The sequence below is a fragment of the Artemia franciscana genome, chromosome 12 (genome assembly GCF_032884065.1).
Source record: "Artemia franciscana chromosome 12, ASM3288406v1, whole genome shotgun sequence".
In the NCBI taxonomy this organism is placed as follows: domain Eukaryota; kingdom Metazoa; phylum Arthropoda; class Branchiopoda; order Anostraca; family Artemiidae; genus Artemia; species Artemia franciscana.
In genome coordinates, this window is record NC_088874.1 from 7,419,284 (window position 1) to 7,431,772 (window position 12,489).

Below are 12,489 nucleotides of genomic sequence, written 5' to 3' on the forward strand. Positions count from 1 at the left end.
AAAGACATTGCTTACTGGACTTTGGCCTACACCAACAAAGATCAAAGAGAAGTTCATTATCATATATAGACATTTTGTGCTTTCATTTACCTTATGCTTATGCCTTTTTTCTTTCTTTTCCTTGCTTTTTTCTTTCTTCTTTTTCTTTTCTTTCTTTTTCTTTTTGTGTTTTTCAATGCTATCTGGGGAGCCAGGACCCACTTCATCACCATGCCTCAAGGATGCAGGAGAATCACTCTGTTCAGGTGTTGCTGACCCCCCAACTTTGAGAATCAAACGCAAGCTAGAAGCCTTCTGAATAGCATCTTCTGAAATAATAACCTGATTAAGAAGCTATATAAATTACTCACTTGTTCAAGAAAATAGAGTTTTTTATCACAAAATATTACTAGAAATAGAATAGGGGGAAGGGTCGTTGGAGGGAGAAGGTGATAACTAGGAAAATACAATTTATGCCTCCAATTTTGTGGTTGATGCTTTTGACATGTCTGAAGGGATATACACCCCTTAGTCATGATAGATACTTTTAGTCAACAATAGGAAATCACACCAGATCTGGTTAAAACAAAATAAAAAATATTTACCACTGAATATGCAATTTTCAATATAGCAAACCAAAAATAAGTTTTGAGAAGAGGGATGCCTTTTGGACATAAATTAAAACAGCAAAGTTTGTTATTCATTTAGTGTTACTTAAAACTTATTTATTCTAGTTGTGTCAATCCAGAAACATGGGGGAAGGGGCAAGTGCCCCTTAGATTTTGAAAATATCTTCTTTGGTACCATATATTTTCATTCAAAAATGCCTTTTCAGTCATTTTCATTTGAAAGAAACCTAACAAGCTTACCCTCAGACTTGGATAAAATTATCCCCCCCCCCAAAAAAAAAACTTTTTTGTGAACTCATGTCATTGGATAGCTTTAATAACTTAGGTGGCATGATTAGTAAGGCTGCAGAATGGAAGGAAGATATAAAAAGTAAAATAGGCAAGGTGAAGAATGTTTTCCTTACAGTTGAAAAAAAAGTTGGGGATGAGAAAAAACATAAACCACCAATTTTATTCCAAATATTATGATTTTTTAGTTTATCATCTGCCCCCTTGGCATAACAACAGTAGAATTTCCCCTAAATTTGATATCTCAGATTCACCAGCAAAATTCATCATACTGTAGAGAAAGTTATCAGTCATAGCATTCTCCCAATTTTTGAAATATAATAACTAAATTTAATTGCTTTACTAATTGATGTTTCATTTCTCATATTTAGTGTTATAGTGATGCTTGATTTCATCTCCAAATGTGTCACACACTTTTGCATGATGTGGATTATAAGGGGATACCACCAGATGGATAATTTGACAGCATACATATATACAAATCTTTAAATTAGCCAACCAGCCAACTGGTATTACAACCCTCTTATCACAGCTGGACATAAGGAAACATGTCAAAAAACAATTCTTACTCCATAATAAGCAGAATAATCATAGTTAAGACATTTTGCAGGGGGAGACCCTTTATCTTCACTTCTTTCCTTGTTTTGCAGTTTTTTAAGAAATTTATGAATTTCTTAGAAACTATATATTTAGAGTGTACACCCCCACCCCCCAAATGTACATATATATACCAATAATTGAATCCTGAATCTAAATACAACATTCATTTGCATCACAAACAAACTTTACCCCTATATTAGCCATATGGTGGATGTCCAATTATAAGCAACTTATTATTATCATTATTTTTATAACTCTTAGAAATATGAACAAAATACTAGAAGTTGCATCATTGATAGTTGTCAAACATGAGCTCCTTTACCCTACAAGGCTAAGCAAGCTGAAACTCCCAACTCTGGTTTATATAAGAAGACAGGGTGATGCCATTCTGGTTCATAAACTTATTAATTCAAAGGCAGTTCCTGGTCTTCTTCCTCTGGCGTCTCAGGATTCTTGTACAAGGGGACATAACTTGAAGTTATCCAGGCATTTCTCCTCAAAGCAGCAACGCGTCCATTTTCTTACTGACTGTGCTGCCAACCTCTGGAACAAATTACTGCCAGATACCATTGCTGCCCAAACCACAAACAGCTTTAAGAACCATCTTGACAATAAATGGTCAACAAAAGAATGGAAGTATAACTGGGAAGCACTCAGATCAGCAACATCAAACCACTAGTCAAGTGTATTTATTTAACTATGTGTCATGTGTTATCAACTCTGGAGTTTCTACAAGGAAAAATCCCTATATTGCTCCAAGCTGCAATTTAAGGTAATGTGTGCTTCTATTTTTTGATTCTCTCTATTTTCATACTAGTTTTCCCTAAAATTCCTTGTGTTAGGGTCTGATTTCTCTCTAGAAATTAAATAAAATTTTGCCCCAGATTTTCACAGTGCACCATTGAAGTGTTACTTTTTATGTCAGATAATGGCATATGCAACATCTTTTAAACTAATCAGAATATTTTAAAAAAAGTTCATCTCTAGGACTTCACTGCAATTAGTGTTTGCCCTTTTTTTGAAGCCAGCAACAGCTTTGGGTATCAATTAGTTGTTGAAGTTTTATCTTTGTTTTCTAACCAGTAATTAACTCAAATAAGTGAAACTAGGGTAACATTCTTGACAGGTATTTTGGATGTCTGTTTTGATTAATTTAGGAGGCTAAGCAAACACTCAGCTGAAACTTTGCTAAAAGATAATGAGAAGATCAGTGATATGCCCTCCTGTAGCTCTGGGGGTAGACAGTTCATATAACTGACCTACCAATGTAATGAACATGCCCCTTGATGCCTTTTTTTATATTCTTTATGAATAAAATAATTGCTTCTACCACAAATTCAAATTTAAGTACTTTTTGAGCTTTTAAAAATGATGAATTTTCAATTAAAGTATGAGTTATTGCTCAACAAGGTAAAATTCTAGTTAATTGACTTATTGTTATCTCGGAAAGGGTTTAGGTAAGGAAAATGAAACTTTCAGGGATGGGTCTACAGGCTAAAGTATATCCTGGGAAGGTATTTTGAAGTACCCACCTCCACTCCTTCTCCCTCTAGAGGGCCCTGAAATTTGCCTACATGACAGGTCTATGCCTATTCAAATTTTGACAAAACAACATTTTACCTTAATTTTCAGTTACTAGTTGCTTTTTCTCTGCTTTTAGTTCTGAAAATGCAATTCCTGTTATTTGAATAGAATTTTGAGCCATATCAATGTTGTTTATTTTTTTAATTTGGGAAATGTATTTGCATATCTTTAAAACCTTCTAAAATGGGAATGAGCAAAGTTATGAAGCTGAAAACAATTTTGTTGTATGTCAACTAAGCAGAAGATCTATTTTGCAAGGTTTCACTTTTATAACACACATATTTTTAAAGGTCATCAAAAGTCAGGGCTCTCTAGAGGGAGAAGGAGTGGAGGTAGGTACTTCAAATACCTTCCCTGGACATACTTTAGCCTGTAAACCCATCCCTGAAAGTTTCATTTTCCTAACCTAAACCCTTTCCAAGACAGCAAGAAGTCAATTATCTAGAATTTTACCCTCAACAAAATAACACTATCTTTTCTCAGCACTATCTTTTCTTGGTCATTTTGAAAAAATAATGCTATATTTTCATTTGCAGTAGAAGTGATTATTATATTTGCAAAGAACATAAAAAAAGGCATTGAGTGGTATGTTCATTTTACTGGTAAGTCAGTTATATGAACTGTCATAAATTTACTGCTTGGGGTACTTGATATCATCACTGCAAGTCTTCAGACCAAGTAGGCCTATCTTTTTCTAGTACTGCTCTACTGACAGTTCTTTAACTTATACATCTCTAAAATGAAGCTTACACCTTTTACTGCCTGTGACCTCAATTGTTAGTGTGTTTTGTGAGGGGATACACCTTTCTCTTAGAACAGAAAATCTCAAAAATAGTGGTCTTAGAGCATTTTTAAATTTTGTGCATTCATTTATTAATGTAAAGCCAAAATTTCATCAGCTTTGCCTTCACACTTGAACCTGTCTTTGATCTGCTTGATTTGGACTATATAGTATTTTCAACAAGCCTGGTATAGAGATCAATGTTATCATGTGGCTCCTGGACACCATAGTGTTCTTACATGGAGCTGGTTACAAATACTAACAATTTTTTGGCATTTTGCCAGGTAATTTTCTTATTTTCTTAACAATATAATTTTCTTAACAAGTTTTTTGTCAATAACCCCAAATCTGGTACTTTAAAGGTGGGTACTTTAAAATACTTTCCTGGGATCAGTGCAGTCACTTACTTGAAGTACTTTTACTTGAAGTACTACTTAAGTAAAATTTTCCATTACTTGTACTTGTACTTAAGTAAAAACTCGAGGGTGTACTTATTACTTGATACTTAAGTAAGATTACGAAATACTTATTACTTAAGATACTTTTAATGTACTTGTTTTTCAAATACTTTACCTTTGACACGAAAATTTTGTGTGTGTGTGCTTTGGCAATGTACAAGAAAACATCACCTTTAGATTTAGAGCAAACTCGGATATAGTTTTTGTGTGTCTGTGCTTTAGCAATTTACAAGAAAAAATCATCCTTTACATTTTGGAGTAAACTCAGATATAGCTCCATGCCTTATTTTTGGATATGAAATAAGGTATTTGTTTTTGATGAAAAAAAAACTATAGTATGATTAACACTTGGTTTAATTTTTGTATAAAGGTTATATAACAAAGAAAATTGAAATTATTTCACAGTTCACTGGTCGACAGTGAGCTAAAATCCCTTGTTTTGTGCTAAATGTTGCATACTGTAGTCCATTTGGGCTTATATTTCTGACATTAGTGTTTAAGTTTTGTCATCTCGTCAACTGAACCAGATTTCTACCATTTCATCATCTTCAGGACCATATTATTGGTAAAACTACTGAAGCTATGAATCTTTGCCCATCCAAATGTTGTCTGCAATAAACAAGTCTAAGGAATTCTAGCTGGATCCAATGCAGTGGTATTTTGTCAAATTCGTTCCAGCAAATTCAAGTATTCAGACGAATCTGACTTCAGATTTGTCACTCCATTCATAAGTTATAGGCCCTACTAAATCAAAGGAAAGCTCAACTTTCTTTAGACTTGAAACCTTCTCCCCCTCGGCCTATTTGAGATAGGGTTTGTGATACCAGAACTTGATATAAGCCCTGATCTTAGGCATTTTTGGTCTAGTTTTCGTTCGGATCCATTACTCCATTTGCAAGTTATACTAAATTAAACAGAAAACTTAAATTTTTCAAGAATTAAAACCCACTCCCCCTTGTTAAATTTGAGCTAGGGTCTTTGTCTCAAAACTTGATATATGTCATGGTCTTAGGCCTCTTTGGTTCAATTTTCATTCAGACCCATCACTCCAGTCGCAAGTTACTCTGAATTAAACAAAAAACTGTTTTTAGCAGGTAAAGCCCTCTCCCCCCTGTTTTATTTGAGCTAGGGTCTTCATCTTTCAACTTGATGTGTCTCATGATCCTTGGCACCAAATCTGGCCATCAAAATTTTCATCCAAATCCAACCAGCGTTTCTCCCCCTATACGTGATTACACAGACGGACGGACAGACAGACAGACAGACGGATTTGCAACGTCTTAGGTAGCCATGTTGGCTAATTGGATCTAAAAAAGGAAAACAATGGCATACCATCATCCAGGTATCATCACCTATTTGTATAGTGGAAAATATCCATCAAGATAGGTTTTTGAGATCTGTCTATCTGTCCACCTGTCTGTGTAATCGAGTATAGCGGGAAAACCGCTAGTCAGATTTGTATTGAAATTGAACTATTGTGATTTAAAATTGGGCTTAATTAGGGCGATGGGGTTTTAAGTGTTAAAAAAATTCGAGCTTTTTATTTAATTCACTGTAACTTGCATATGGAGATGAATTTCGATGAAAACTGAATAAAGATGCCTAATAGTATGGTATGCATTGAGTTCTGGGATGGACACCCAAGCTTAATTAAAAGTCGAGTTTTTCATTTAATTCAGTGTAGCTTGTGAGAGATTGATGGATATCAGTGAAGCTTTTGGTTTAATTTAGTATAACTTGCAAATGGAGCAATGGATCCAATGAAAGCTAGACCAAAGATGACTAGGATCAGGGCTCATATCAAGCTCTGACACCACAAGCCCTATCTAAAATAGGGCAAGGGGGAGGGGGTTTCAAGTTTTAAGAAAGTCGAGTTTTCCTTCAGTTTAGTAGGGCCTATAACTACTTCCACTCATGGCTTGCCCAAAGCCTGGAAATAACCCTTTTCCAAAATAAGTCATATTGAAGCCAACCTTCAACCAAATATTCCATTCCCAGAGAAAAATTACTTTGTATGGCACTTGGTACTTACCAAGTGACATATAGTGATCGCAAATTCTATAGGTCTGTCAGGCTGTCAGTCCTGGTCTTGCTAGTTTGGGCACTTCCAGATAAGCTAGGACAATGAAATATGGCAGGCATATTAGGGACCAGACCAGATTAAATTTGAAATAGTTGTTTCCCCAATTTGACCATTTGGGGAGGGGACGGTTGATTTGGAAAAATTAGATCTGATCTTAATTAAATTTGATATTTAGGAGGATACCTTGTCTCAGAGCTCTTACTTTAAATTCCGACCAGATCAGGTGACATTGGAGGGGAAACCTAAAATCTTGCAAAATGCTAAGAGTGGAGGGATCGGGATGAAACTTAGTCGGAAAAATAAGCACAAGCCATAGATATGAGATTGAAATAAACAGAACGAATTCACTCTCTTTTGGGGAGTTGGGGGGAGGGTTAATTCTGAAAAATTAGAAAAAATGAGGTATTTTTAACTTATGAAGGAATGATCGGATCTTGAATTTCATCAGATGAAATTTCATATTAGAAGGACCTCGTAACTCAGATCTCATGTTTTGAATCCCGACCAGATCCAGTGTCATAGGGGGATTTGGGGGGACTAGAAATCTTGGAAAATGCTTAGAGTGGAGTGATCAGGATGAAACTTGGTGAGAAGAATAAGCACAAGTCCTAGATACATGATTGATATAACCGAAATGGATTCGCTCCCTTTGGGGAGTTGGAGGGGGTGTTAATTTGGAAAAATTGAGGTATTTTTAACTTAAGAGCAGATGACTGTTTGCGAGGTATTTTGAATTTGATATTAAGAAGGAACTCATGTCTCAGATCTCTTATTTTAAACCCCAACCAGTTCTGGTGACATTGGGTGAGGGTTGGAGGGGGAAACTGGAAATTTTGGAAAACGTTTAGAGTGGAGAGATCTGATGAAACTTGATGGGTAGAATAAGAAAACGTCGTACATACGTGATTAACGAAACTGGACTGGATACAGTCTCTTTGGGGTAGTTAGGGGGTCCAGTGCTTTGGGGAGTTCAGTACTTCTAGACGTGTCAGGACAATGAAAATTGGTAGGCGTGTCAGGGACCTGCACAAATTGACTTGATGAAGCTGATTTCCCTGATTCAACCATCTGGGGGGGGGGAGATGAAGGGAGAGGAAAACCTAGAAAAATGAGGTATTTTTAACTTGTGAGTGGGTGATCAGATCTTAATAAATTTTTATATTTAAAAGGACCTTGTGTCTCAGAGCTCTTATTAAAAATGCCAACCAACATTAAGCCTCTGATTTTTCTTTTAAATTAATCTATTGATTCTTATAGTTTTGCTAGAGCTCATGCTATATGAACTCTTGGTTCTTATGACCTTGTCACAAGTGCCATATGAGCTCTTAGCTCTTATTTTATTCCATTTTTCTCTGAAGATTTTTGACTTAGTCTCATGGTTTTTGCCAATTCATGGTGTGAAAACTGCTGCTAGAAATAGATAGGTTGCAATTTCTGCTGTATTGTCTTCTAGTATATTTAAATGTGTGCTTGCATCATGCCTGCGTCCCCTTAAAAGTTCTGTTTCTTATGGTAATATTGGTTTGTCTTCTGTTGCATATGCAAACAATGTTCTTCTTGTTGCCCGGACTCACTGTGGATTGCTTTCCAATTTTACTATATTAACCAATGGGCTATCTAAGATTGGACTGTCAGTTAATGCGTCAAAATGCGAGTTTATTTGTTTTAATAGCCCTTATGTTGTCGCTCCATTCGTTGCTGGGACTGCAGTTCTGCCATGTTCTTCTTTAGTTAGTTGGTTTGGTCTGTGTTTCTGTCCAACACTTTCCACTACCTTTTCATCCCTAGTGAATCAAGCCATGAAAAACCTACACATTGCTTACAGACAAATATCCCCAAACAAAAGCCATTACAACCACAATGGTTTGTGCATGATTTATAACGCTTATTGTGCCCCTGTGCTTTTTTTTTATCAGGCATGGCTCATCTGTTTCATAATAAAAATCCCCATACTCTACATGCAGCTTATTTCAGAAATTTCAGATTTTTTCAAAACAGAAAAATAATTGCTTGATTTGGTTTAATTGATATGCCTTCTTGGATTCAGTCTTCCAGTGATGATTTATGTAAAAGGACTATCTACTTTATTCATGTTTTACAACCCTCTGCAGCCTTTTTTCTATATTGATACTGGTTAATTAGTCCATGTTGTCTTTTGTTAGTTTGAATTTTTTTTCCCTTGCTGTTTATTTATAATGCTCTGTACTTTGTGTTTTTTTTTATACTTTTATGGCTAATAAAGTTCATTCATTGATTCATTTATTCACTCTGCAGTTTGACCAGCCAAATGGAATGCATCTGAATAAGCAGGCTTGCTGTAGGCCCATGATTTTATAGGCTAATATATGTTTGTAGGGAGTTTTACCAACCATCTGAATTGACTACACACCATGCGGCTTGCTTGAGTGAAAACCAGCCAAAGGATATAGATGCCATACATTTTCATAGCGTTTCTGATATTTAACTTGAAAACTTAAGGCAGTTTCCTTGTAAAGGTGCCGTGGGCGAGACATGCCATCAATTAATATTTGACTTTTGATTATTGAGCTTTAATTTCCCTTATTAAAAAAGTCTGCAACTGACTCACTTGGCTCCTTACTTTTAAATTTGAGTTTTTTTGTTGCTAAGGTTTTTACTTATTGAATCAGAGAATGAACTACTTTATTACCTTTTATCTGTTTTAAATCCAATCCAAAGTTTGTTTTTCTATTTTCAATATCATTTCCACCATTCTGACATGTTTCAGAATAACCCTGTATTTTTTCAAACATTCCAGATTTGACTGAACACTAATCGCCAGAAGTTCAACTCTATGTGCACTGTATTAATCCTGTCACGTGATCTCTCTGATCCAATCAGAAGTTTTTTGACTGCACTTAATTGTTTTGATAGTTTTTTTCTTTCAAGCTGTTGTGTTGAAAATTGATTCAGATTATTTTTTGGACTTCATTGGGTGTTTACCAGCCAAACAAGAGAAAAAAAATTTAATATTTTTTTTTTATCATCCCCACATGTTTCAGAATAACTGTGTATTTTTTCAAACATGCCAGATTTGACTGAACACTAGTCACCAGAAGTTCAACTCTACATGCACTGTGTTAATCCTGTCATGTGATCTGTCTGATCTAATCAGAAGTTTTTTGACTGCACTTAATTGTTTTGAAAGTCTTTTGCTTTCAAGCTGTTGGGTCAAAAAATTGGCTCATATTATTTTCTTGGACTTCATTGGGTGTGTACCAGCCAAACAAGGGAAACAGTTAAAAATGTTAAAATGGAAATTCTGGTTCTTGATTAAGATTTCCAAGAGAGGAATGACAGGAGACATTTTATAGGCAAGGGAAGGGGCTAAGGAGCCTTCAGAATGGCTTTAAAAAGGTAGCACAGGCTTTATATCAGAAATATATATAAATATATATATATACATATAATAAATACTTGAAGTAGTACTTGAAGTATTACTTAAGTGCAATTTTGGCAAGTACTTGATATTTGATACTTAAGTAAGAATTTGGAAAGTACTTATTACTTGATATTTAAGTAAAAAAACAATGAGTACTTAATACTTGATACTTAAGTAAAAATTTGGAGTACTTGTTGCAGCACTGCCTGGGATATACTTTAGCCTGTAGACCAATCCCTGAAAGTTTCATTTTCCTAACCTTACCCCTTTCTGAGATAGCAAGAAGTCACTCAACTAGAATTTTACCCCTAACCCTTTTCCAAGATAGCAAGAAGTCACTAAACTAGAATTTTACCAGCCTGTCTTCTTTTAGTACTGTTCTAATGACAGTTCTTTAACTTAGACATCTCTAAAATGAAGCTTATACCTATTACTACCTGTGACCTCCATTGTTAGTCTGTTTTGTGATGGGACACCTATCTCTTGGAACAGGAAATCTCACAAATAGTGGTCTTAGATCTTTTGGTTTTAAATTTCTTGTATTCCTTTATTCATGTAAAGCCAAAATTTCACTAGCTTTGCCTTCACACTTGAGCCTGTCTTTGATCTACTTAATTGGGACTATATAGTATTTTCCACAAGCCTGAGAGATCAATGTTATCATGTGGCTCCTGGACACCATAGTATTCTTACATGGAGCTGGTTACAAATACAACAATTTTTTGGCATTTTGCCCATTAAAATAATTTTCTTAACACGTTTTATTGTCAATAACCCCAAATCTAGCCATAGCCTATAACAACTATTAGCCTATATTGGAAAAGAAGATTGAACTGGAGTTTGTTGCATTAAATAAATAAAAGATTTACCATCTTCATAACTCTTTATTTTCTTGTGCTTTCCCATCGCTACCAAAATTGAAGAAACAGCTTAAAATTATCCTTTATGATTTTATTATCAGAATATTTATGCTTCGTTGATCAATAGGCCAGTGATTTTTGAATTGCGTTTATTTCTTCAAATAAGATTGTAATTTTGTTAGTATTCAGAGGTATCTATCCAAATATTTTATTTTCTAAAGAGACATCTATCTCTTGGTAAGCTCAGAACTAAGCATAGACCACTTGGAATCATCGCATGGTTTAGTGCTTGTGCTCGTCTATTCTCAGTTTCTCGGGCTTCTAGCACACATTAGCGTCATCGTACATACCCAAAATGTACCCGGATACCCGACTCTTAGGTGATTGTACGATAAGGCGCTTAGATGTCATATACTTTTAGATATCATTAATTGTCTTTAAACATAACTAAAACCTTCTTTCAGTCAGAAAAATATAGATCAAAATGGGATGAAGTAGACAAATAGAAACTAAAATTACAGTTAGATGCAAATGCACTGGAATAAATTATGTTCGAATATCCTAAAAGTGGTCCATAAGAGCCCACTCTTAGATATGATTTAGATAAGAAGTTTATTCACTAGCGGTGCCTCATCCATCTTGACAGTCCTGTTTATATGGTGATAAGAAATTTCTTTAACAAACAGGTATTTGTTAATTGGTGTTGTGGATAAAAAGAAAAAAAGATAAAATGTACAAAAGTCAAAAGTGAGACCCTGTCTTATCATATTTTTCACGGGGTGACATGACATTCCAAGCAAAAGTCTCAAATATACGGATTTTTGTTTTATTTAATACTTTGCTATAAGGATTTTCTGAAGTGGATGGGGATCGAATAGCTCATAGGTGAGATATATTCTTAAGTTGTTTCCCTTGCTTAATTTCTCTATAGTTCAAGCCTGAAAGAAACAGTCTAAAATTTCTTTTTACGTCGAAATTTGTCACTGAATTTATGATTGAAACCTTTATTTTTTAATTAGAAGTTTTCATGATTTATATTTTTTGTTAAAAAAAGGTTGAACATTACATAGAATTTGTGGTCAAAGCGGCTAAAGAAATTTACACTGCAGTATACTACCCAAAAATATAACAGCGCGCGAGGACTATTGGATACTGCGGACAGGTCTAATCCATCTTCATCGATATCGTATTAAAAAAAAAAAAACTATTAAAATTACATTTATTGTAAATTTATTGATAAAACATGATTAGTTTTGGTTTAGTGATAAATTAAGGGTTTGAATGAATTTTCACCCAGCTTGTGATTTCGGATTCCAGCGGCCCTGGATCTAAAATATGGCTAAGGAAACTTGGCACCAATTTAATCAAGTGATTCCACAAATGAGAAAAGAAAATATAACGTAGTGAGGTCGGATTGGTTTAAGAACCAAATAAGTAGGAAGAAACGATTGGAGAACTTCATGGACCAATCATGAGAGTTCAACTGAAAAGATTGGATCAATCAGTTGAGTGTAAAGAGTTCAACTGATCTCAATTGAGATTGAAGATGTGGTAAGAGATATCGGTATAATAAACACTTTAAGTAACGTCTGTTATATCAGCCGAAATTAAATTTAATATTTGCAATTAAATATTTTCATAAATAGGTTAAATCTTTTTAATATTTCTTTATTATTTCCCTTTTGAGACATTATAGGACTTGGTGGCAATTCAGACAAACGAAGGGTAGATGTACTTTGTTGAAAATTTAAATATTGTAAGTGTAATATGACATTTTCATCTGGTCTTGAAAGGATAGTCTGGAGTCTTGCGTCGATAGGGTAAAAA

At 34.7% G+C, this 12,489-nt stretch overlaps 1 protein-coding gene across 2 annotated transcripts in view; it reads right to left on the reverse strand.

Moving 5' to 3' along the window:
* The window catches only part of LOC136033626 (bromodomain-containing protein 7-like), an 80,849-nt gene extending 70,004 nt beyond the window's left edge, over positions 1-10,845 (reverse strand). Inside the window, exons 1-2 of one of the 2 annotated variants that reach the window (XM_065714425.1) lie at positions 10,672-10,845; positions 91-308 (exon numbers count right to left, since the gene is read on the reverse strand). In XM_065714425.1, the coding sequence (XP_065570497.1) occupies positions 91-308; positions 10,672-10,708 (255 nt within the window). In that variant the 5' untranslated portion in view covers positions 10,709-10,845. The remainder of the gene's footprint in view (positions 1-90; positions 309-10,671) is intronic. The other variant, XM_065714426.1, reaches the window with a different exon arrangement.
* Positions 10,846-12,489: the final 1,644 nt, after the last annotated feature.